Below are 27,482 nucleotides of genomic sequence, written 5' to 3' on the forward strand. Positions count from 1 at the left end.
AAATGATTTGTGAACTGAGAGCCCCAAATCTCTGGTCCTCAAACTATTTTCCAGGTTGGACAATCCTATTCCGAACATATGAAATAGGAGCAGAAGTAAGCCATTCAATCCCTCCAGCCTGCTCCATCATTTGATAAGGTCATGACTGATCAGTTTGCTTTTCAAGTTCTACACTCCCATCTACCCCCAATAACCTTGGGTTCCTGTTATACAAGGGAATCCATCCAACTCCCACCTTTAAAACATTCAGTGAAACTGCCTTCTGAGACAGAGTTCCATAGTCACACAACCCTCAGAATATTTTTCCCATGCATCTATCCTAAAAGGGTGAGCCCTAATTTAAAGAAAAACAGTGCTCCCTAGTTCTGGACTCCCTACACAAGAGGAAACACCCTTTCCATGTCAAAATCGTTCAGGATCTTGTCTACTTAAATCAAGCCGCCCCGGCTCTTCTAAACTGTAATGGAAACCAGCCTGGTCTGTTATATATATATTTATTAAAAATTTAGAGTGCCCAATTTCTTTCCAATTAAGAGGCAATTTAGCGTGGCCAATCCACCTAATTTGCACATTTTTGGGCTTGGGGGGGCAAGACCCACGCAGTCATGGGGAAAATGTGCAAACTCCACACGGACAGTGATCCGGGGCCAGGATCGAACCTGGGTCCTGGGCACCGTGAGGCAGCAGTGCTAACCACTCTATTCAAACAGTGCATACATAAACACCTAATCAATCAAAAAACATAATCCCCATTATTTGACGTTTTCTCCTCTCTATCTCCCCAGCCCCACTAGCTGGCAACGAAACAGGTCCTTAAACAATGAGGAGAACAACTTCCATAGGTGGGTTATGGGGTAGAGGTGTTCTTTCCAAGGGCCGGGGCAGACTCGAATGGCTTCCTTCTGCACTGTCAATTCTATGAAATAAAATCTCTCTCTCATTCTCTACATCTGCAACGAGCCCTCTGATCCGCGCCTGCATCATGTGGGCCCTACCTTGAACTGTACCAAGCTCATCTGTCACAGAACCACATTGCATTGACCCGGTGCATAATCCTACTCCACGCATCCCTTTCGAAACTCCATGGCCAGCTCTTCCTCCCACTGCTGCTTCACCTCGATTGACACTTTCCCTGTGCTCACCGGCCATCTGTAGATGGCCGCAATCCACCTCTCACTTCAACTCATTTGGCGATAGCAACCTGTCCAACAGAGTGTGCACTGGCGAATGAGGGCACCTCCTGCACAAAATTTCGTAACCCCAACCACAAACCTCCGGCAACTCTTATTTCTCCTGCAACTCCCCCAACCTTGCGAACCTTCCCTCCACGAACACGTCCCTCACCCTTCCACCCCTCCCTCTACCTTCGCATATATGTATTGTTTTTTAAATTTAAAGTACCGAATTATTTTTTTTCCAATTAAGGGGCAATTTAGTGTGGCCAATCCCACTTACCTGCAGATCTTTGGGTTGTGGGAGTGAAACCCATGCAGACACTGGCAGAATGTGCAAACTCCACACGGACAGTGACCCAGGGATGGGGGTCCTAAGTGCTGTAGGCAGCAGTGCTAACCACTGTCACCGTGCTGCCCCTACCTTCGCATATATATCGCATTCATCCTTGCTGGGGCAAACCGGTGATTCCCACAAATGGGGGCCAGCAGCAATATTCCCCCCCCCCCCCCCCAATGCCAAAATGCCGCCTCAGCTCGTTCTGAATCTTTCAGGACCAAGCCACCACTGGACTCACCATATACATCCCTGGGGCAAACTGAAACAGGGCTGCAGCCAGAGCCCTCCAATTTACCCCCACACACAAAGCCTCCTTCACCTGCACCCACTCCACTCTTTCCTCCCCTTACCACTGCCAGACCTTCTCCGCATTCGCCGCCCAGTCATAATACAGCAAGTTTGGGAGCGCAAGCCCCCCACCTTCCGCTTTCTTTGTAAAAACACCCGTCGAATCCCTGTTGTCTTGCAAACCCATACGAATGCCATGATTATCCTGTCCAACTTAAAAAAAGAAAGCTGTTGGCAGGAATACCGGGAGGGATTGAAACACAAACCGAAATCTTGACAGGACGTTCATCTTGACCGTCTGCACCATCCCAGCTAATGAAAGTGGGAGGGCATCCCACCTCTTCAGATCCCTTTTCACCCCCTCCACCAAGCCAGCCAGATTCCATTTCGACATCATGGTCAAATTATGAGCCACCTGAATACACAAATACCTAAACCTGCTCCTAATCATCTTAAATGTTATGGCACTCAAATCTGCCCCCCTCCCCAGGGTCATTCACTGGAAATACTTTACTTTTGGGCATATTCAATTTGTAGACTGAAAAAGCACCAAATGTCTCCAATAAATAATCTTATCCATACAATCCAAGGGATTAGAAATATACAGCAAGTCATCTGTATACAACGAGATTCTATGGTCCCTACCTCCCCTTAGAATGTCTGACCACTCTCCTGACTAAATAGTCACAGGTTCGATAGCCAATGTGAACAGAAGTGGGGATAACGGACGCCCCTACCTTCTATCCCTGTATAGCCGGATATCTCCCGCGCTGTCCCACACCCAACCTGCAATCCATAAAATGCGGCAAGTAGTCCAAAACTAGTATCGCTCCATGTTCCACCCCCACTATCCCCGGGCGAATCGAGTTGCCCACTACGAACAAATCTATATGTGAGTACAGCCAATGCACATGGGAGAACTATGAAAACTTCCTCCCGGATGCCGAACATATGGTCCATTAAAATCCCTAGTTCCTTCGCCGTTCCTCCTAATTTACCCATTGTTCTTGGCCTTGAACGGTCCCAACTGATGCTCCATCACACAGTTAAAATCGGCACCCATTATTAATTTATGCAAGTCTAGATCTGGGATGTCTGTCACCATCCGCTTAACAAATTCTCTGTTATTTAGCACAGTGGGCTAAACAGCTGGCTTGTAATGCAGATCAAGGCCAGCAGTGTGGGTTCAGTTCCCGTACCGGCCTCCCCGTACAGGTGCCGGAATGTGGCGACTAGGGGCTTTTCACAGTAACTTCATTGAAGCCTACTTGTGACTAAGCAGTTATTATTATTATTAGTTAGGCGCATAAGTTTACTAGTACAACCGGGGGGCCCTCCAAAACCCCACTGACCATTGCAAACTGACCCCCGGGCCCCGCACCTCCCTAGCCATCACAAATGGTACCCTCTTATGTGTGGCTTGAGAGATGGTGCAGGAGGAAGGGATTCAGATTTTGGGGACATTGGAACCGATTCTGGGAGATGTGGGGCCATTACAAATTGGACGGTCGACACCTGGGCAGGACTAGAACCAATGTCCTAGGGGGGTTGTTTGCTAGTGCTGTTGGGGAGAGTTTAAACTAATGTGGCAGGGGGGTGGGAGCCAATGCAGGAAGTCGGAGGGTAGTAAAGAGAGGATAGAAACAAAAGTCAGTGAGGAGAAACGTGGAAGGCAGAGAAACAGATTGAACTGCATTTATTTCAATGCAAGAGGCCTAACAGGCAAGGCACATGAACTCAGGGCATGGATAGGTACATGGGACTGGGATATGATAACTATTACGGAAACATGGCTGAAGGAGGAGCAGGGTTGGCAGCTCAATGTTCCAGGGTACAGATGCTATATGAAAGATAGACTAGGAGAGGAGGGGGAGTTGCATTTTTGATTAGGGACAGTATGACGGCAGTACAGAGAGGATATATCTGAGGGTTAGCCCACTGAGTCTATATGGGTAGAACCGAAAAATAAGAAGGGTGAGATCACTTTGATAGGACTATACTATAAGCCCCAAATAGTCAGCGGGATAGAGGAGCAAATATATAAAGAGATTACAGATAGCTGCCGGTAAAATAGGGTGGTAATAGTTGGGGACTTTAACTTTCCCAACATTAACTGGGACAGCCATAGCACTAGGAGTTTGGGTGGAGAGAAATTTGTCAACTGTATTCAGGAAGAATTCCTCATTCAATATGTGGATGGCCCAACTAGAGAGGGGGCAAAACCTGACCTCTCGGGCAATAAGGAAGGGCAGGTGACGGAAGTGTTAGTGAGGGATCACTTTGGGACTAGTGACCATAATTCCATTAGTTTTAACATAGCTTTGGAGAATTATAGTTCTGGCCCAAAAGTTAAAATTCTAAATTGGTGCAAGGCCAATTTCGAGGGTATTCGACGGGAACTTTCAAAAGTTGATTGGGGGCGCCTGTTTGCAAGCAAGGGGTCAGCTGGCAAGTGGGAGTCTTTCAAAAAGGTGTGAACTAGGGTCCAGGATGAGCACATTCCTCTTAGAATGAAGGGTAGCTGGTAGAACGAGGGAACCCTGGATGACTGGGGTATTGACGCCATGGTCAAAAGGAAGAAGGAGCCATATGACATGCATAGGCAGCTGGGAATAGTGGATCCCTTGAAGAGTATCGGGCCTGTTGGAGTAGAGTTAAGAGAAATCAGGAGGGCAAAAAGGGGACATGAGATTGTCTTGGCAGATAAGGCAAAGGAAAATCCAAAGAACTTTTACAGATACATAAAGGGTAAAAGGGGGACTAGGGAGAGGGTAGGGTCTCTTAAGGATAAAGTAGATCATCTATGTGCAGACCCACAAGAGATGGAAGAGGTCTTAAATGAATATTTCTCATCAGTATTTACTGTTGAGAAAGGCACAAATGTTAGGGAAATTTGGGAAATAAAAAGTGATGTCTTGAGGAGTGTACATATTACAGAGAAGGAGGTGCTGGAAGTATTAAAGCGCATCAAGATAGATAAATATGCGGGACCTGACCAAATGTATCCCAGGACGTTGGGGGAGGCTAGGGAGGAAATTGCCAGCCCCCTAGCTGAGATATTTGAATCATCGACAGCCACAGGAGAGGTGCCTGAAGATTGGAGGGTAGCAAATGTTGTGTCCTTGTTTAAGAAAGGCTGTAGGGATAAGCCTGGGAACTACAGATCGGTTAGCCTTACTTCTGTAGTGGGTAAATTGTTAGAGGGTATTCTGAGGGACAGGATCTACAGGCATTTAGACAGGCAAGGGCTAATTAGGGAAAGTCAGCATGGCTTTATAAGGGGAAAGTCACGTCTCACCAATTTGATTGAGTTTTTTGAAGGGGTAAACAAGAAGGTAGATGAGGGCAGTGCAGTCGATGTTGTCTACGTGGACTTGAGCAAGGCCTTTGGCAAGGTACCACATGGTAGGTGTTGCAAAAGGTTAAATCTCACGGAATCCAGGGTGAGGTAGCCAATTGGATCCAAAATTGGCTTGGCAACCAAAGCCAAAGGGTGGTTTTGGAGGGTTGTTTTTCAAACTAGAGGCCTGTAACCAGCAGTGTGCCTCGAGGATCGGTGCTGGGTCCACTGTTATTTGTTTTATATATATATATAATATATATATATATGATTTGGATGAGAATGTAGGAGGCATGGTTAGTAAGTTTGCAGAAGACACCACGATTGGTGGCATAATGGATAGTGAAGAAGGTCATATAAGATTGGAACAGGATCTTGACCAATTGGGCCTGTGGGCCGATAAATGGCAGATGGAGTTTAATTTGGATAAATGTGAGATAAATTGGTAGATCAAATCAGGGTAGGACCTACTCAGTTAATGGTAGGGAGTTGGGGAGAGTTTCAGAACAAAGATCGAGGGGTACAGGTTCATAGCTCCTTGAAGGTAGAGTCGCAGGTGGACAGGGTGGTGAAGAAGGCATTTAGCATGCTAGGTTTTGTTGGTCAGAATATTGAATGCGGAGTTGGGATGTCTTGTTGAAGTTGTACAAGACATTGGTAAAATGACTCATGGAATACTGAGTTCCGTTCTGTTCACCCTATTATAGGAAGGATATTGTTAAACTAGAAAGAGTGCAGAAGAGATTTGCGAGGATACTACTAGGACTTGATAGTCTGAGTTATAAGGAGAAGCTGGATAGGCTGCGACTTTTTTCCCTGGAGCGTAGAAGCTGGATAGGCTGCGACTTTTTTCCCTGGTGTGTAGAAGGCTTGGGGATAATCTTATAGTGGTCTATAAAATTTTGAGGAGCATAGATCAGTCAACATCTTTTCTCAAAGGTAGAGGAGTCTAGGACTAGAGGGCATAGGTTTAAGGGGAGAGATACAAAAGCGACCAGAGGGAGGTTTTTTCACACAGAGTAGTGAGCATCTGGAACGAGCTGCCAGAGGCAGTGGTAGAGGGGGGTACAATTTTTTTCCTTTAAAAAAGTTACACTGTTACATGGGCAGGGTGGGTACAGATGGATATGGGCCAAATGTGGTCAAGTGGGACTAGCTTAGTGATAGAAACTCGGCGGCATGGATAAGCTGGGCCCATGCTGTAAACATCTATGACTCTTGTGACTAAATAAAATAGCAACCCCTCTCGACTTGGAATCAAATCCCGAATGGAATGTCTGACCCTCCCACCCCTATCACAACCTTACCTGGGCCTTAATGTGCAAGTGTGTCTGCTGAAGAAACACCACCTCTGCCATCAAACTTTTCAAATGCACAAATACCATCCCCCGCGTTCCAAGTCACTATCCTCACTGGGTATTTCTGTCCCCCCCTTAAAATCCACCAACCAAAATCACCTCTCCCCCATTTGTTCCTTTCCTGTCTGAACCCATGCAAAATGACCACACACTCTCCTTTGTCCTGCCTTTGCCCAATAAACTATCTGCGTCACCAGCATCCCCCTGGGGTCTGGCTACCTGTTGCAGCCCCCACATTGCTTCCGTTCACCAGCATGCTTGCTTGAGTGGCAACTCTCACCTGAAGACCAAAAGAAAGGCCGCAGCCCCATATTGCCCAACTGCCCCACCCCCACACTGCCTACCTACCTCCAAACTCCAATGCTCCTCCAAACCATGCTCTTTAATAAAGCCATGTGTCTCTTTAGACAACATAAAATAATGCTCCTTCCCCTTAAAAGCCACCCAAAGTTTGGCTGGGTACAGCACGTCAAACCAAATATTTTTTTGGAAGAGTACTGCCTTGGTCTGATGGATGCCTGCCCACCGCTTGGCCAGGTTGGTAGCAATGTCTTGGGTGTATTCGGATCCGCTGACCCTCCCAAGTACGGTCTCTCGTCGTCCTCTCCCACTTCAAGATCTGTTCCTTCTGGGATCGGTGCATTTTTACTATCTCTGCCCTCAGTGGCTCCCGTGCTCTCGGCCTCTGCCTTAGCGATCAATGTGCCTGATCCACCTCCAGGGCCTTTTCACAGACTTCCACCAGCTTTGACACATAGGCTGTGGCATTTGTTCCCTCCGGCAGGTCCACAATGAGTAGATTATACAGCCTGGACCGATTCTCTTGGTCGTCCACTTTTATTTTCAGTTCCTTGCAGGCCGCACCCAGCATCGTCGCTTCTGCCTCCAACTCACAATTTGATCACTGTTGCCTGTGACTGCCCTCTCCACTTCTTGAATCGCTGCACCTTGCGGCTCCAGATGCTTTTCCAACCCCTCCATGGCACTGCAAAAGAGGGGTAACCGCTCCCTCGATTGCCTTCGACCAATTCTCCTGCATCTCTAGCCAATGCTGCCAAAGTTCTCCTTTAATCAGCGCCACCAATTGCACCGCTGGCAATGGGATGGTCGACGCCTATGACGCCCCAGTCATGTCTTCTGCAACTGCGCCGCACAGACCCTCCACCTCCGACATCGTCGCCTTATTCAACTTCTTCTGTTGGGTGCAGAATTCACCCCCCACCACTTATTCCACAAACTTTCCGATCCAAGAGCCTATTAATCGGACAGAAAGGGCCAAAACCTAAACCTTCAAACAGGAGCTACCCTGCGTGAGACCGATCAGGACATGGCTGCCACCAGAAGTCCCCACCTAGTCTATCTAAACTTTCCTCATAAAACCACCTTCTTGTTCCAGGTATTAATCTAGTGAACCGCCTCCAATTCATTTACATCTTCCTGGGCCAATCAGGATGCATCCCTACAATCGATCTTAAACTGACAGGCCAGTAATTACCTGGTTTCTCATCCCACTCTTGTAAATATAGGAATAATTTTACTGTGTAATGGTTCAAATCCTGAATCAAGTATTTATAGCTAGCATTCCTGCAATTGAGGCAGTGGCGTAGTGGTATTGCCACTGGGGACCTGGGTTTGAATTCTCCACTCCAAAGAAGAATTTTGGCAGAAAAATAGGCAAACATTGAAACAGAAAAAGAAACCGTGGTAAAACGTTCATCTTCACCCATTGAATTCTGTCCGCCGAGTACTGAAGGAGACTATTTACCTCTGTAAATCAGCCTTAACATGAAGCTTGTAATATTCAATTTACGAAGCTGGATCCAATCCCGAGCTACCTGCACACCAAAGTACCTAAAATGAGAGCCTGTTAAACGGAACGGTAGCACCAACCCCACCACCCCCTAGTGGAGTGACCGGAAAACTCAGTTAGTTTATATCCTGAAAACACCCCAAAACACTACAGCAGTGCCATGATATCATCCTTGTGGGAATCTGATCCGTCATGTACAAAAGAAGATAATCGGTGTACAAGGACACCCTATGTTTCACAAACACCCAACCCCACATTATCCCCCTCCACTTCTTCGAAGCCCTCAGGGCAATGGCCAAAGACTCAATTGCCAGTGCAAACAAGGGGGGCTTAGGGCACCCCTGCTTCATTCCCTTATGCAGCTGGAAGTATTCCGAACTCTCATTATTTGTACAGGCGCTAGCCTTGGGCTCCTTTTATAACAACCGAACCCACACACTGTTCCGCAAACAAATGCCCCCACCCTATCAAATGCCTTCCTGGCATCTGATGCCACAATAACTCCTGCTCTCTCCTTCTACCGGGAGCAATACATGTTTAAAAGCCGCCTCACATTAGACAAACGCCAACCCTTCACAAACCCGTTCTGATCCTCCCCAGTAACCTGAGGGAGACACTCCTACAACCATAGTGCAAGAACCTTGACTAAGATCTTGGCATCCACATTCAATAAGGAAATCGGGCGATACAACCCACACTCGATTAGGTCCTTGCCCTTCTTGAGCAAGAGCAAAATCTATGCTTGCCTTATTGTCTCCGGAAGAGACCCCCGCACTACCGAATCTTCCAACATTTCCACTAGTAATGTACCAATCGATCCACAAACGTTTTATAAAATTCCACCGGGAACCAGTCCAGTCCCGGGGCCTTCCCTGTCTGCATTCTCCCAATAGCTGTCCAGACCTCCCCTACCCCCAAGGCACCTCCAACTTTCTTGATCCTCCACCTTGGGACACACCAACCCCTCCAGAAACCTCGCCATATCTGACTCCTCCCCAGGCGGCTCCGACCTGTAGAACGCCTCAAACGCCCTATTAACCTTATCTGGCGCAGACACCTATCTACTCCCGAATCTGAACAATCTCTCGGGAGGGCCGCCTTTCACCTCAACAGCGCAGCCCAAAATGACTGACTTCCCCATATTCATACATTAACCCCCTTGAGCACCGCAACTTGCGCACCACTTTATCAGTAGATAATAGATCAAACCGTGCCTGCAGCTTTCTACTCCCCAGGAACTCTCGAGTCGGGTCACTTGAATACCAATCAACCATCTACCTCCAAAATCTCATCCACTAACTGTTGGCGCTGCTCCCTCGCCCTCTATCCATCTGCACCTTGTGCAAGATTATTTCTTCTCCTCCCCACTGCCTTCAGGGCCTCCCACAATACCGAGGGTCTCCCACAATACCGAGGGCAACACCTCTCCATTTTTATTGAACCCCACATAGTTATCAGTCACCCTAGCCAACTTCACACAAAATCCCAAATCCGACAACAACCTCACATCCACACTCCATGCTGGCCCCTGAACTGGCCCCATGCGGAGCATGACCTGAAATGACTATTGCAGAATATTCCACATTCCTCCCCCGTAGCAACAGAGACTTTCCCACCATGAAAAAAATCAACACGCGAGTACACAAAGAGAAAAAGGAGAAATCACTGCCACCAGGGTACAAAACCGCCACGGATCTGCCCCACCCATAGAACATAGAACAATACAGCGCAGTACAGGCCCTTCGGCCCACGATGTTGCACCGAAACAAAAGCCATCTAACCTACACTATGCCATTATCATCCATATGTTTATCCAATAAACTTTTAAATGCCCTCAATGTTGGCGAGTTCACTACTGTAGCAGGTAGGGCATTCCACGGCCTCACTACTCTTTGCGTAAAGAACCTACCTCTGACCTCTGTCCTATATCTATTACCCCTCAGTTTAAAGTTATGTCCCCTCGTGCCAGCCATATCCATCCGCGGGAGAAGGCTCTCACTGTCCACCCTATCCAACCCCCTGATCATTTTGTATGCCTCTATTAAGTCTCCTCTTAACCTTCTTCTCTCCAACGAAAACAACCTCAAGTCCGTCAGCCTTTCCTCATAAGATTTTCCCTCCATACCAGGCAACATCCTGGTAAATCTCCTCTGCACCCGCTCCAAAGCCTCCACGTCCTTCCTATAATGCGGTGACCAGAACTGTACGCAATACTCCAAATGCGGCCGTACCAGAGTTCTGTACAGCTGCAACATGACCTCCCGACTCCGGAACTCAATCCCTCTACCAATAAAGGCCAACACTCCATAGGCCTTCTTCACAACCCTATCAACCTGGGTGGCAACTTTCAGGGATCTATGTACATGGACACCTAGATCCCTCTGCTCATCCACACTTTCAAGAACTTTACCATTAGCCAAATATTCCGCATTCCTGTTATTCCTTCCAAAGTGAATCACCTCACACTTCTCTACATTAAACTCCATTTGCCACCTCTCAGCCCAGCTCTGCAGCTTATCTATATCCCTCTGTAACCTGCTACATCCTTCCACACTATCGACAACACCACCGACTTTAGTGTCGTCTGCAAATTTACTCACCCACCCTTCTGCGCCTTCCTCTAGGTCATTGATAAAAATGACAAACAGCAACGGCCCCAGAACAGATCCTTGTGGTACTCCACTTGTGACTGTACTCCATTCTGAACATTTCCCATCAACCACCACCCTCTGTCTTTCAGCTAGCCAATTTCTGATCCACATCTCTAAATCACCCTCAATCCCCAGCCTCCGTATTTTCTGCAATAGCCTACCGTGGGGAACCTTATCAAACGCTTTGCTGAAATCCATATACACCACATCAACTGCTCTACCCTCGTCTACCTGTTCAGTCACCTTCTCAAAGAACTCAATAAGGTTTGTGAGGCATGACCTACCCTTCACAAAGCCATGCTGACTATCCCTGATCATATTATTCCTATCTAGATGATTATAAATCTTGTCTCTTATAATCCCCTCCAAGACTTTACCCACTACAGACGTGAGGCTCACCGGTCTATAGTTGCCGGGGTTGTCTCTGCTCCCCTTTTTGAACAAAGGGACCACATTTGCTGTCCTCCAGTCCTCTGGCACTATTCCTGTAGCCAATGATGACATAAAAATCAAAGCCAAAGGTCCAGCAATCTCTTCCCTGGCCTCCCAGAGCATCCTAGGATAAATCCCATCAGGTCCCGGGGACTTATCTATTTTAAACCTGTCCAGAATTGCCAACACCTCTTCCCTACGTACCTCAATGCCATCTATTCTATTAGCCTGGGGCTCAGCATTCTCCTCCACAACATTATCTTTTTCCTGAGTGAATACTGACGAAAAATATTCATTTAGTATCTCGCCTATATCTTCAGACTCCACACACAATTTCCCATCCCTGTCCTTGACTGGTCCTACTCTTTCCTTAGTCATTCGCTTATTCCTGACATACCTATATAAAGCTTTTGGGTTTTCCTTGATCCTTCCTGCCAAATACTTCTCATGTCCCCTCCTTGCTCGTCTTAGCTCTCTCTTTAGATCCTTCCTCGCTACCTTGTAACTATCCATCGCCCCAACTGAAACTTCACACCTCATCTTCACATAGGCCTCCTTCTTCCTCTTAACAAGAGATTCCACTTCCTTGGTAAACCACGGTTCCCTCGCTCGACGCCTTCCTCCCTGCCTGACCGGTACATACTTATCAAGAACACGCAGTAGCTGATCCTTGAACAAGCCCCACTTATCCAGTGTGCCCAACACTTGCAGCCTACTTCTCCACCTTATCCCCCCCAAGTCACGTCTAATGGCATCATAATTGCCCTTCCCCCAGCTATAACTCTTGCCCTGCGGTGTATACTTATCCCTTTCCATCATTAACGTAAACGTCACCGAATTGTGGTCACTGTCCCCAAAGTGCTCTCCTACCTCCAAATCCAACATCTGGCCTGGTTCATTACCCAAAACCAAATCCAACGTGGCCTCGCCTCTTGTTGGCCTGTCAACATATTGTTTCAGGAAACCCTCCTGCACACACTGTACAAAAAACAACCCATCTATTGTACTCTAACTATATCTTTTCCAGTCAGTATTTGGAAAGTTAAAGTCTCCCATAATAACTACCCTGTTACTTTCGCGCTTATCCAGAATCATCTTCGCCATCCTTTCCTCTACATCCCTAGAACTATTAGGAGGCCTATAAAAAAAAAAAAAAACTCCCAACAGGGTAACCTCTCCTTTCCTGTTTCTAACTTCAGCCCATACTACCTCGGAAGAAGAGTCCCCATCTAGCATCCTCTCCGCCACCGTAATACTGCTCTTGACTAGCAGCGCCACACCTCCCCCTCTTTTGCCTCCTTCTCTGAGCTTACTAAAACACCTAATCCCCGGAACCTGCAACATCCATTCCTGTCCCTGCTCTATCCATGTCTCTGAAATGGCCACAACATCGAAGTCCCAGGTACCAACCCATGCTGCCAGTTCCCCTACCTTGTTTCGTATACTCCTGGCATTGAAGTAGACACACTTCAAACCACCTACCTGAACACTGGCCCCCTCCTGCGACGTCAAATCTGTGCTCCTGACCTCTATACTCTCATTCTCCCTTACCCTAAAACTACAATCCAGGTTCCCATGCCCCTGCTGCATTAGTTTAAACCCCCCCAAAGAGCACTAACAAATCTCCCCCCCCAGGATATTTGTGCCCCTCCGGTTCAGATGTAGACCATCCTGTCTGTAGAGGTCCCACCTTCCCCAGAAAGAGCCCCAGTTATCCAGAAATCTGAATCCTTCCCGCCTGCACCATCCCTGTAGCCACGTGTTTAAATGCTCTCTCTCCCTATTCCTCATCTCACTATCACGTGGCACGGGCAACAACCCAGAGATAACAACTCTGTTTGTTCTAGTTCTGAGCTTCCATCCTAGCTCCCTGAAAGCCTGCCTGACATCCTTGTCCCCTTTCCTACCTATGTTGTTAGTGCCAATGTGGACCACGACTTGGGGCTGCTCCCCCTACTAAGGACCCGGAAAACACGATCCGAGACATCACGTACCCTTGCACCTGGGAGGCAACATACCAAACGTGAGTCTCTCACGCTCCCACAAAATCTCCTATCTGTGCCCCTGACTATAGAGTCCCCAATTACTCATGCTCTGCTCCTCTTCCCCCCTTCCCTTCTGAGCAACAGGGACAGACTCCGTGCCAGAGGCCCGTACCCCATGGCTTACCCCTGGTAAGTCTCTCTTTTTCCCCCCCCCCCCCCCCCCCCCCCCCCCACAAGTATCCAAAGCGGTATACTTGTTTCTCAGGGGAACGACCGCAGGGGATCCCTGCACTGACTGCTTTTTCCCAGTCCCTCTTACAGTTACCCACCTATCTCCAATCTTTGGTGTAACTAATTCCCTGAAGCTGCTATCTATGACCCCTTCTGCCTCCCGAATGATCCGAAGTTCTTCCAACTCCAGCTCCAGTTCCCTAACTCGGTCTTGAAGGAGCTGGAGATGGCAGCACTTCCTGCAGGTAAAATCAGCAGGGACACTAACTGCATCCCTCACCTCAAACATCCTGCAGGAGGAACATTGCACTCCCTTCCTTCCCTGCCATTCCTCTAACTTTCTACCAAGATCTGGCTAACAACTAAATTAAATTTTTTATAAAAAATAATAATAATATAATAAAATATGGTACTTACCTCAGACCAATGGGTTTCCTCTCCACCAGAATTTATTGGTGAGGGTCTTCCCAGACGTCTGCGGGTCGACTTCCTGTTCCCGCCTAAAACACTAATTTTTAAAAAAAATTCTCAGCTCCTGCTGAAATTGACTAACCAGCCAGCTCCACTCCCGCCGAAATCGACTGGCCTGCCCCTGCAAAGACAAGTGGACAGGACAAGGACAGACTTGCCTCCCAGCAGCCACTTCCGCACTGCTCCCGCTGAAACTGACTCACCAGCTGTTCTCCCGCCGAAATCGACTGGCCTGCCCCTGCAAAGACAAGTGCTTTTAAAGGACAGACTTACCTCCCGGCAGCCACTTCCGCACTGCTCCCGCTGAAACTGACTCACCAGCTGTTCTCCCGCCAAAATCGACTGGCCTGCCCCTGCAAAGACAAGTGCTTTTAAAGGACAGACTTGCCTCCCGGCAGCCACTTCCGCACTGCTCCCGCTGAAACTGACTCACCAGCTGTTCTCCCGCCAAAATCGACTGGCCTGCCCCTGCAAAGACAAGTGCTTTTAAAGGACAGACTTGCCTCCCAGCAGCCACTTCCGCACTGCTCCCGCTGAAACTGACTCACCAGCTGTTCTCCCGCCGAAATCGACTGGCCTGCCCCTGCAAAGACAAGTGCTTTTAAAGGACAGACTTACCTCCCGGCAGCCACTTCCGCACTGCTCCCGCTGAAACTGACTCACCAGCTGTTCTCCCGCCAAAATCGACTGGCCTGCCCCTGCAAAGAAAAGTGCTTTTAAAGGACAGACTTGCCTCCCAGCAGCCACTTCCGCACTGCTCCCGCTGAAACTGACTCACCAGCTGTTCTCCCGCCGAAATCGACTCTGTCATAAATGCTGTCCGTACCGTTGCACCCTGAAGGGGCCAACAACTTTGGCTTGGACTGATCAACTTGGGATTCGGAACGCGATTCAAATCACCCACCATGATCAACATCCTCCTCTTAAACATGATCTCAATTTGGAGCATACCAAAACCACTGACTTACCATCCAACGTTCTTGTGACTGTCTTATCGACCGTCCTGGTCTTCTGCCACCTACCCCATCTGAAACCGGATTCTTTTCCACCGCAAGGGATTATCCCCTTCATCTCCCATAGCGCTGAAACCAGAGCCCACCCAAAATAGCAGTCAGCCCCCACTAACCAAATGGGACAAAGAACTAACCCCAGTCACTGACAACATTCTATCCCTGCCCCCACCCCATCTCAAATCCCCTAACCTCATCCTCTCGAACCAAGATCTCTCTTTCCCCACATTTACACATTCTAGGCTCATCGAGACCTGCCTAAACGGTTTAGGAAGCCACAGCCCATCCCCCATCTCGCTCCCATTCACTAGTCAACCTCGGCCTGCTAGCGAGGTATCCCACCCCACCCCGTCAGAACCCTCCTCCCACAAGTAGACAACCAAAGAAAGAGATCAAAACCCAAACCACCACACCCAGAAACTGAACCTTCCCCTTCAACCGTAAAACTATCCAACAGTCTTCCCCCTCCCCCAGGCTAGGTACTCCCTTCAAGACAGAAAACAGCCATTGAGAAAAGAAAACACAAAAATGAAAACGCCCTCCGAAACAAAACACCAATTTCAACTAACCACAACTCTGTACAATGAAAAGAAATAGGGAAAAGGGCAGAGCCAGGGTGGGTGGGGGAGAGAGAAATTCAATATTACACAAACTTCCCCATACAGCCCCGTCCCAACCACCAGCAAAGTCCCATTCAAACTCCCTCCTTTCAGTCCAAGTCCTTAATCTTTAACAAACACCTCCGTCTCCTCTACTGTCTTTAAGAAATGATGGTTTGCATTGTGTAACCCTCAGCCTCGCCAGGTACACCAAAACGCACGCCACTCTTGTATGGTGCTAACTCCATCCTGTTGAAGGCCATGTGGCTCCTTGCCAATTCCACCGCAATATCCTGGTATATACGAATATTGCTGCCTTCTCCGTGCACCTCCCGGTTTTCCTTGGCCCACTTCAGGACTCTCCCCTTCGTCCAATAGCTGTGGAAGCTCGCTGCTTGTGGTGGCTTATTCATTCATTGTTTCACCCAGAGTGATGGATGGGCCCGATCGAGCTCAATGGGGAACCCGATCTTCCACCCCCATCAACGTCATAAACATCGACTCAAAGTATTCAGTCGGCCTCCGACCCGCGATCTTGAGGCTCTGCTGCTTCGACGTATTTTCTGGGTTCTCAGGCCCTTGTTTCTTTCCTCCACCCTCCACAGCTCGGCATCATTCAACACCAACTGGTCATTATGTTGCAACAGTGTCTCCTCCACCCCCTTCAGCACCTCGCCATGCTCCTGCACCGTCTCTGATGTCTTCTCCAGTGCCTCCTTTATCGAAACCAGTGCTTCCTCCACCGAGGGCCTCCATCGCATCCTTCCCTTGCCTCAAAATGCTTGCCGATTGCCGTTCAAATTCGACAGCCATCACCTCCGTCAACTTATCCAATGTACCTACGCACCTTGCTAATTCCTCAGGCGAGCTACTGCTCACACCTTTCTTCCCAATATTCTTTCTTGTGCCATTTGACATCCTTTTACAAAAGGCTCTCAAATAGGATGAGTCTGTCTTAACAATTACCCTTGGAAACTGGGTGAAAAAGTCTGAAAACCAAGGGCTCTAGTGGGAGCTACCATGCGTGCGACCTCCTACATGTCGCCACTGGAAGTCACCCAACTGGTTGAGTAATGTCTTTTAGGGGGAGGAAATCTGCCACCCTTATCTGGCCTAGTCTATATGTGACCCCCCCATATCCACAGCAATGTGGTTGACTCTTAAATGTCTAGCAAACCACTCGGTTGAAGGGCAATTAGGGTTGGGCAATGAATGCTGGCCCAGCCAGCAAACACCTACATTCCATGATTAAATGCTCACCATCTTTTAAGACGCAGGGTGGAAACTATTGAATCCTGGAGATTTATCTATCCCAAGTCTCTTCAACAGAATTAACATTGCCAATTGTAAGGAACATGTTTTCAGTGTTCAATTCCAATGCATTTGCTTTCGAGGAATGAAAACAAGGAGGTCTGTACTGTCTCTTCGCAAGAGCAATCTAATTAGTCCCACTTCCCTGCCCTTTGCCTATGGCTATATAATTTCTTCCCCTTCAGTTATTTATCCGGTTCTCTTATTGAAATCTATTCCTGAATCTACCTCACCACCTTTCAGGCCGTGCATTTCTGATCATAACCTAGGGAGGAAAAATTCTCCTTATCTCCCTATACCTCCGTTTGCCAATTATCTTGAATCTTTTTTCCTCTGGTTACCACTCTATGACACTGGAAGTAGGGTTCTCCTTCTTAGCATTCAACCCTGTCAATTTTAAACACTCTATAAACCTCTCCCTAATTTTCTCCTCTTGAAGAAGGATCTCGCGTTCTCTAATATCTCAAAATAAAATTAAGTACTTCATCCCTGGTACCATTCAAATAAATCTGTCTTGCATTCTCAAGTATGGTGTCCAGAATTGGACATAGTACAAAGGTTATGCATAACTTTAACTTTATTGAAAACCGTGACTTATTCTGGGTGAAAGTTGAATTGGTATTGGCAGCCACGTGTTCATTTTTTCATGAAACTAATTGTTGACAGGCCATGTTCCTGGAGCGAACAAGGTGGTGGTGGTTGTTGGGGGGGGGGGGGGGGGGGGGGAGAGAGTTGCAATTTTAAGCCCTGTATGTATATCTTTTTACTGCTATATGACCACTTTGTGGTACTCCGCTGTGGAAGCAGTGAAACAGACCAATTGCAGTACTGAAGTCAGCTAATCCAGCACTTGTCAGGATTGAGCCCGGAATCACCTTGGTCTGTGTGGCTAAGTTGTGCAGCCAGTCTTTGAGGCATGCATAACTGGTGCCTTTTGTTTTTGTCCTGCATTAGTTGTGTCAACTGAGCAGTCATTCTGGAGAGAGCTGAAAAATGTATTTGTCAAAATGGAATGAATTTTGTTTTCATTATTCTTGGAATGTGGATGACTGTGTCAAAACCACACCTTATTGGCAATTCATTGCTGCCCTTAAAGGTGATGGTGAGCCTTCTTGAACTGCTACAGGTGTGCTGAGGATGCTTCCATGATATTAGGTAGGGAATGTCCAGATTTTTAACCACTGGTAAAGGAATGGTATTACGTGATTAGTTTTGAAAGAGTTAGGATCTTTGTTTTTTTTTGTTTCTTCGGCAGCACCAATCTTATTTCCATATCCATGTTCATGTTGGGAAAAGTAACTTGCATTATCTGTAATGTAAATATGATTATTACATTGATTTTTAAATATGTGCAAGGACGGATAGAGTACTACTTGAACTTCAGTGTGCAGCTTTGTGGATACATGACATCTGTGACAATTGCCTAACTGTGAAGCTGGCTGTTAATTTTGTCTTAAATCTGAAATGGTGTACTGTTTATTACCTCCTGAAGGTTCACCATACTAACCCCTGGGATGGTGGGATTGTTTTAGGAGAGATTGAGTAAATTAGGCTGTATTCTCAAGAGTTTAGAAGAATGAGAGGTGATATCATTGTAGCCTACTTAATTATGATAGGGCTCAACAGGGTAGGTACAGGAAGGATGTTTCCCCTGGTTAAGGGAGGTGGGAGGGGAGGAGGAGTTGGAACCAGGGAGCACAGTGTCAGATTGAGGCCATTTAGGATCAAGATGCGGAATTGCCTCAGTCAGAGGGTGGTTAATCTTTGGAATTCTCTACCTCAGAGGACTGTGGGTTTAGGTCATTGAGTATTTTAAAAGCAGAAGTTGATAGATTTCTAGATACCAATGACATCAAGAGATACAGGAAGATGACGCCGAGATAGAAAATCAAGCATGAATGATCCAGTTGAATTGCGCAACAGTCTTGAGGGGCCAAATGGCCACTGCTGCTCCTGTGTTCCTTTGATGCTGAAAGTGGGCATGTTTACACATCTGTTTGTAGTTTGTAAACAAAATTCTGGACTGCTGCCCCCGAGCTCTCATCCCTGTCCAAACAAGACCCCCAAAAACTCTGTAATCGTCCCCACCTCTCCAATCCTGTTCACTTACGAATCTTTAAACTTACCAGCTTTGCGGCAGCTAATGCAGTAAAGAAGGGAACAAGCCCTCCTTCACTCAAACTTTCTTAGATTTTGATGCTGGGCCCTAGGGATGAGTTGCTCTGCTTGGATCTTGTCCATCCTGAGTTGGAAGATTGGGGCAAGGCAGGCACAAAAGAAACTTGGCATAGGTAAGTGGGTATAGTGTGGCAATCCACGCTGATTGCCATTCCAAGGAAGTTGGGCCTGGGGGTGTTGTCCCATGCAGGGATTGGTTTGGGTGCTTAAAAGTAGTTACGCAGAGGTTTTATTTCTTTTTCTGAGTATCTATTAGAGAACTCTGGTGGAACCATCTGAAGTTAGCAATTTAAATCACTTTTTCAGGATTCACAGTGCGGTGGAATTACCCAGGGGAAGTTACCGCTTCTGGAAAATTGTTGTGCAAATGTTTACTTGGGAAGTTATGGCCAGTATATCCCTACAAACTAATGGACGGATTTCAGTGGAACCTCATAGATAGGGTAGAACCCACGGAAAAATTGATCTGTTTTTGACAAAGATTCGGACCCAGGAACTTTTTTAAGGATCCATTAGCATTGAGTGATAAGGGGAATTGACTTTTTTCATTCAAGAATGTTGTATTGTGCCACCTGCTATGGTGCAGTTAGTCACAGTTGTCAAAATGTGAACAGAGTTTTCAGAACATGGTTAGATTTGGATTGGCCGGAGGCCTTTTCAGGGAGATGGAAGTTCTTAAAATATTTACTATTTCAGATTTGTACTAACAGCATCAACTAGGCAGGAAATGCCTCAATGAAGAGCTGCATAATTGCAATAACATTGAGTTAACGGAGTGGTGCGAGTTTGCGCTCTACTTGGTACCCTTTTCACTTGTTATATCAGTGATGGTGAGATGCGATGAAGTATTACCGCCTGTATTTGTGACAACCGAGGGGGTGGGGCGATCTAAATTAAAATGGGACAACCTAATTGATCCTTGAGTCATGACGTAGAGCACTTTTATGTGCATCTATTAATAATGATATGTTGGGTTGGTCTATTGTGTTAATATTTTGATCTTGTAAAGTCAAATGAAATTGCTACTCCTGAATGAACCACACATCACTTAATTGCTTTTCTCATTTGTCACCGCATATAGGAATTAAAAAATATGTTGTTGGACTGATTATTAAAACTTCATCTGATCCTGTTAACATTGAGGTATGTTTTCACCCAAGTTATACAATGCATAGTCTCTGAATTCAGAATTCTGCCTCCAATTGTTTACTGAGTTATTTATTTTTATTTTAGAAAGAGAAGGTTTACATTGGAAAACTAAACATGATTTTGGTTCAGGTGAGATCCAAGATGGTTTGTGAGTAGGTTCACTTACAGTTCTTTTAAATGTGTGTATATTTCTAACTTTATTATTCCAGCAATTTAATGGTGTATATTGGGAAAGAAATATGATAGCTGCTTGTTCTCATTTATTTTTTGCATTGGATTTAAGATTTTACAGGTATATACTAGCACATGTTCAGCACCCTCCATGTACTGTAGGTGTAAACCTAGGCTGCAAATTGAGCACAACCTGATGGTTTTTGATCAGCTTGACTCTTGTGCCCTATGTCAAAGAATCTCCCAAGAATTCTTGTACTCTCCAGTTCTATCTCTTGAATTCTGTAATTTCTGGGCAGGAGGTTCTGTTCTTAGAACTGCTGGAATTTAAATTCTATCCTGAATGTAACCATTAATTACTGGTGCTTTTATTCTATTAAATCTTTTCATCTTGGTGCAGATTACAGTTGGACACACCTTCCACATATGATTGAACTTTTTACCAAAATGGGAGGAATTGGGTCCAACATGCAACTAATCTTGAGGCCAGCTCAGTTGGTGGTTGCAGACTCACTAACCGTAAACTTTCCTTTTTTTTAAAAAAAAAAATGTAAATAAGTGCGAACAGCAGCCCTGTTCTGACTCTACAACGTAAATAGGGGCCTTGGTCATTAAAGTTAGAATGGGCGTTTCATACGGTGGCACTGTGGTTAGCACTGGGACTGCGGTGCTGAGGGCCTGTGTTCGAATCCTGGCCCTGGGTCACTGTCCGTGTGGAGTTTGCACATTCTCCCCATGTCTGCGTGGGTTTCACCCCCACAACCCAAAGATGTGCAGGTTAGGTGGATTGGCCACGCTAAATTGCCCCTTAATTGGAGAAAAAATAATTGTGTATTTGAAGTTTTTACTTTTAAAAAAAAAAAAAAATAATAATAATAATAATAAAAATGGGTGTTTCGTGAAAGACAAATTTAGTTTCTTTCCTTTATTCGTTCATGGGATGTGGGTGTCGCTGTCTGGGCCAGCATTTGTTGCCCATCCCTGAGGGTATTGAAGAGGGTATTTATTGCTGTGGATCTGGAGTCACATGTAGGCCAGACCAGGTAAAGACGACAGATTTCCTTCCCTGAAGGATATTAGTGAGCCAGAAAGATTTTTTTTTTTTTTTTTAAATAAAAAATTTAGAGTACCCAATTAATTTTTCCCAATTTAGCATGGCCAATCCACCTACCCTGCACATCTTTGGGTTGTGGGGGTGAAACCCACGCTTGGGTTGTGGGGCGAAACCCATGCAAACACTGGGAGAACGTGTGCAAATTCCACACGGACAGTGACCCAGAGCTGGGATCGAACCTGGGACCTTGACACCATGAGGCAGCAGTGCTAACCACTGCACCACCGTGCTGCCCTCGCCAGGAGGATTTTTGCAATGATCGACAATGGTTTCACGGTCATTTGACTTTTAATGCCAGATTTTTTTTTTTTAAATTATTACATTCCAATTCCACCGTCTGCCGTGCTGGGATTTGAACCCATCTCCCCAGAGCATTACCCTGGATCTCTAGAATGATAGTCCATTGATAATACCACTACACCCCTGACTCCCCATAATGCGCTAATAAGCTAGTTGTGTTGATTTTTTCCAGTATTCATTTTCAGTACACCTGTCTCTTAAATACCCATGATATCTGCAATATTTTTGTGCATTGGCTGGAACTGGCAAACAAACATTTAGTTGATGGAATGGATATCAGTTGTTATTAGTCGCTGAGTGAATAGAAATATCAATGCAAAGAACTAACTTTTTTTTTTTAGAAAATATTTTATCAAGGCATTTATAATTTTAACAATTTTTACGCATCAAATTTTGAACAAAAAGAAAAACACAACAATATAACCAATAAACCCCAGTCAACATGGCTTACACAAACAGTGACAGCTTCCCCAACCACCCCTCGGTTGGTTCTCCTGCCCGTACTCATCTTTCTTTTTCTTTCTCGCTCTCTCTCTCTTTCCCCCTACCCCCACCGCTGACAGCTTAATTCTTCTCAAAGAAGTCGATGAACGGCTGCCACCTCCGAGCACACCCTTGCAATGAATCCCTCCAGGTGAATTTAATTTTTCCGCGTCTGAGAAACCCCGCTATGTCGCCAACCCACACCCCTGACTTCGGAGGTCCGAGTCCCTCACCCCTAGATCCGTCTCCGGGCCACCAGGGAGGCAAAGACCAGGACGTTGGCCTCTCTCACCCCCTGGACCCCCGGGTCTTCCGACACATCAAAGATCGCCACCTCTGGTCTGGGAACCACCCTCACTTTTAAGACCTCTGACTAGATGTCAGCAAACCCCTGCCAGAAACCCCTTGCCTTGGACATACCCAAAACATATGGACATGGTTCGCAGGACACCCCGCACAGTGCACACACCTATCCACCTCCTCAAAGAACCTGTTCATCTGGGCCACAGTCATGTGTGCCCTATGGACCACCTTAAACTGTATCAGGCTGAACCTGGCGCATGACGAGGATGCGGTCACTCTCCTCTGGACCTCCTCCCATAACCCGGACTCCAACTCTCCACCCAGCTCTTCTTCCCACTTTCTCTTCACCTGCCCTATAGGGGCACCCTCCCACTCCATCAGCTCCTTATAACCTTCCCTTCTCCCACTCCTGTTCTCGTCACCACCTTATCCTGTAGCCTCTGGGGAGGCAGATGCAGGAAGGTCGAAACCTGCCTCCACACAAAATCCCTCACCTGCAGATACCGGAACCCATTGCCCCATGGCACCCCCCCCCGAACCGGTGGTTATCACATACCGGTGCCCACACCGACCCCCCCCCCTTTCCCAATATGCTGTCTCCACTGTCCCCAAACCCTCAGGGCTTCCACTACCGGCTTGTGAAGTACCAAGCCAGCAAGAATGGCAGAGGTGCCCTTAACAGTGCCCCCAAACTCGTGTACTTACATGAGACCGCCTCCACCCGCTCCTATACTGACCCCTCCCCCACTACCCACTTCCTGACCATCGCAATATTTGCCGCCCAGTAGTAGTTAATAAAATTCGGGAGGGCCAGCAGTACCTGTTTTACTCGCCCAAACAAATCCCGAGTTCTCTGCATTCAACTTTTTGAAGAACGCCTTATGGATAAAAATTGGGAGGCTCCGGAAAACAAACAGAAACCTCGGTAGGACTGTCATTTTAACCATCTGACGACGGGAGCCCTTCCCACCTCCGAAAATCCCCCCTCATCTGATCTACCAACCGACCCAAATTTAGTTCATGCAGCTGCTCCCACTCCTGTGCCACCTGGATACCCAAATATCGAAAGCTCCCTCCCACCACCTTGACGGTATCTCACCCAATCTCTTTTCCTGTCCCTCACCTGGATCGCAAAGACCTCACTCTTACCCATATTCGATTTGTATCCTGATAACCGGTCGAATTCCTCTAATATCCCCATAATCTCTCCAATTCCCTCTAGATCCAATATGTATGGAAGCATGTGCAAAGAACTTACATGAAAAAAACACTAAATTGATTGATTGCAAATATCTAAATGAGATTGAACTTCCAGTTAGCTTTGAGATTAAAATTCCGGTAGCAGGCAAATAGCTATCAATTAATCCAAATATTGCATGGGATGGATGAACTGTATAGCTTTTTTAATAGAAACTAGGAGCAGGAGTAGGCCATTCGGCCCTTTCAGTATGATCATGGCTAATCCTCTATCTCAATATCATATTTCCGTTTCCTCCCCATACTTCTTGATGCCATCAAAATCTATTTCTTTCTTAAATATATTTAGTGACTTAACTTCCACAGCCTTCTGTGGTAGAGCATTCCACAGGTTCATTACCCTTTTCAGTGAAGATAATTTTCCTCATCTCAGTCCTAAATGGTCTACCTTGTATTCTGAGACTGTGTCCCTGGTTTCTAGACTCTCCAATCAGGGAAAACATCCCTGTATCTAGTCTCTGCAGCCCTGTTGGAACTGTATACCTTTCAACCAGATGTAGAACAAAAGAACCAGGAGTAGGAAATCCAGCCCCGTGAGCCTGCTCAGCCATTCAATACGATGATGGCTGATCTTGTCTCTGCCTCATCTCCACCTTCCTGCCCACTCCCCATAACCCTTCATCCTGCTGCTAATTAAAAATCTTATTTATCTCAAATTTGTTTAATGTTTCGGCGTCCACTGCACTCCAGTGTAGAGAATTCCACAGATTAACGGTCCTTTGAGTGAAGTAATTCCTCCCTCCCTCATTTCTGTTTTAAATATGCCACCCCTTCGGCTCATTCTTAGTGTCCAACAAGGGGAAACATCCTGTCTATGTCTACCATGTCTTTTTAGCATCTTGTATACCTCAATTAGATCTCCTCTCGTTCTTCTAAACTCCAGTGAGTATAGGCCTAAGCTGCTCGATCTCACTTTATAAGACAAGTCCTTCATCCCTGAAATCAATCTAGTGAACCGCCTGTAATGCATTTACATCCTTCCTCAAGTCGGGGGACAAAACTGCACAGTACTCCAGATGCAGTCTCATCTATGCCGTATATAGTTGCAACAGCACTTCCCTACTTTTATACTCTATTAACAATGAATGATAAAATTCCATTTGCCTTCCTTATTACCTGCTGCACCTGCATTCTAACTTTTTACGATTCATGCATGAGGACACCCAGATCCCTCTGCATTGAAACATTTTGAAGTTTCTCTTCATTTAGATAATTTGCCCTTTTATTCTTCCGGCCAAAATGGCTAACCTCATAATTATCCATGTTAAATTCAATCTTCCAAATTTTGTCCCACTCATCTAACCTAACCTATCTGTATCCATTATGAATAGCCAGTCCTCTGGTTGGTTCCTCCCTGTATTGGGCTAATCACGTAAAAACTCAACAATTGCTAGTTTGGTTTGTCCAATCTATACGTAAATTAAAGTTGTATAATTATTGCATGCATCTCTAATTTCTTGTTTAATAATTTCCCTTGCATCTCCACTACTGTTTGTGGGCCTATAGACAACCCCCACAATATTTTGTGCCCCTTAGAGTTTCTTATCTCCACCAGTACAAATTCCACATTGTGATTTTCCGAGCCAATATTCATAGAATTTACAGTGCAGAAGCAGGCCATCCGGCCCGTCGAGTCTGCACTGGCTCCTGGAAAGAGCACCCTACCGAAGGTCAACACCTCCACCCTATCCCCACAACCCAGCAACCCCACCCAACACTAAGGGCAATTTTGGACACTAAGGGCAATTTATCACAGCCAATCCACCTAACCTGCACATCTTTGGACTGTGGGAGGAGACCGGAGCACCCGGAGGAAACCCACACACACACTGGGAGGACATGCAGACTCCGCACAGACAGTGACCCAAGCCAGAATCGAACCTGGGACCCTGGAGCTGTGAAGCAATTGTGCTATCAACAAGGCTACCGTGCTGCCCCTCACTATTGCATTGATTGCCCCCTTTACTAGCGATGCTATCCCACCTCCTTTCCCTTTTTGCCTGTCCTCGCTAAATAATGAATACCCCTGGATGTTCAGTTCCCATCCCTGGCCATGTAATTGCAACAATATCATAACCATTTATCCCTATTTGTGCTGTTAATTCATCTGCATTGTTGCGAATGTTCCACACATTAAGACACAAAGCCTTTAGACTGGTTAACTTTATTTTGCATGAGAATGCAGCGCGGCGATGACGTCCGGTGTGACGCACGGGAAGCGGAGAGGCGAACACAGGACGAACAGCCATCGACCCGACCCGGAACCCGCGCCTCCCCCTCCCAAACCCCCACCACCTTCTACAGCCCCCGGCAGCATGACCAAGTTGGCGGAGTAGCTGCTGGGACTGGCGCTGCTGGGCGACGCTGACCTTTGACCTGCTGGGCCTGAAGCTGCCCTTGGCCGGCCACCAGCTGCTCTGGCCCCTGCTGGTGGCGTTCGGCTGCTACTCGCTTGCCACCATGGGCTACTGGCTCGCCACCTTCCAACGACTGCCGGGGGGTGTCCGAGGAACTCCAGACGCAGATCCGGGAGGCCCGGAGGGACCTGGCCGCCGGGGGCTTCCGCTTCTGAGCAGGGCGGGGGGACCACGGAGACACGGGTATATCGTTCCGGTTTCCCCCGACTCTGCTCCGAACTTCCTCTCCCTCCCCTCCCCCTCCAGGAACACAGGGAATCGGGAACCGTAGCTAAGTGACTATTTCACGAGGAGGACACTCTGCCTTAGAGAGCCGGGGGCTGCGACTGACAGCGTTCCTCATTTCCAGGCAAACTCCAACCGGGAAGGCGTAACCGGATCACGTTCGCCGAGCGGGAATTCCTTTTGTAATTTGAAACGAAACGGCACAATTAAAATCTCCCTTCTACAGGGAAGAAAAAAACTTTATTTTGCATTATGGCGCTACTTGTTTTTCGCCCTTGTTTTTTCTGCCTTCACTTATGCTTACTCCCAGTTAACAGGGATTCTGCACTTCTAAACAAGCAACACTTTGATCAGTTTTAGAATCTCAAGTAATAGGTCCTTATCTGGATATGCTTCAGATTGATCAGAACTATTAGAATGTTTGTGCTTCTATGCCTCCGTAATGGTTAATGTAGACCAGCTGCTGTAACTGATGGAGCAAAATATTGGCCATCCTACCTTAAGATATTTAATTTAGCACTAAATATTTAACTATGTATGATTATTTACACAGATACTCAAACAGGAGTGGCCGAAGCACTGGCCCACGTTCATCAGTGACATTGTAGGTGCAAGTAGAACCAGTGAGAGCTTGTGTCAGAACAACATGATTATTCTTAAATTGCTGAGCGAGGAAGTGTTTGACTTCTCCAGTGGGCAGATGACTCAAGTTAAAGCAAAACACCTGAAGGACAGGTATAACCTGGAATTTTTAAAACTCCAGTCAACTTTTTTCTAAATGTTTCAAGTTATTCCAGTGACTTAATAGTGACTTCTTGTTTCCTTACAGTATGTGCAATGAATTCTCTCAGATATTCCAGCTGTGCCAGTTTGTCATGGTAAATAAG

General features: G+C 46.6%; 2 protein-coding genes across 13 annotated transcripts in view; both read left to right on the forward strand.

The window, feature by feature from the left end:
• Window positions 1-27,482, forward strand: part of LOC140423272 (exportin-1) — a 91,569-nt gene that overhangs the window by 18,358 nt on the left and 45,729 nt on the right. For all 12 annotated transcript variants that reach the window (XM_072507767.1, XM_072507768.1, XM_072507766.1 and 9 more), the window contains 4 exons: window positions 20,258-20,319; window positions 20,410-20,454; window positions 27,149-27,330; window positions 27,425-27,473. In XM_072507767.1, the coding sequence (XP_072363868.1) occupies window positions 20,258-20,319; window positions 20,410-20,454; window positions 27,149-27,330; window positions 27,425-27,473 (338 nt within the window). The remainder of the gene's footprint in view (window positions 1-20,257; window positions 20,320-20,409; window positions 20,455-27,148; window positions 27,331-27,424; window positions 27,474-27,482) is intronic.
• On the forward strand, window positions 21,773-27,140 carry dpm3 (dolichyl-phosphate mannosyltransferase subunit 3, regulatory). Its single transcript, XM_072507776.1, is given in 3 exon segments — window positions 21,773-26,306; window positions 26,308-26,437; window positions 26,439-27,140. Coding segments are annotated over 3 exon segments (378 nt in total). The 5' UTR covers window positions 21,773-26,145; the 3' UTR covers window positions 26,526-27,140.

Source organism: Scyliorhinus torazame, chromosome 1 (genome assembly GCF_047496885.1).
Source record: "Scyliorhinus torazame isolate Kashiwa2021f chromosome 1, sScyTor2.1, whole genome shotgun sequence".
NCBI lineage: Eukaryota > Metazoa > Chordata > Chondrichthyes > Carcharhiniformes > Scyliorhinidae > Scyliorhinus > Scyliorhinus torazame.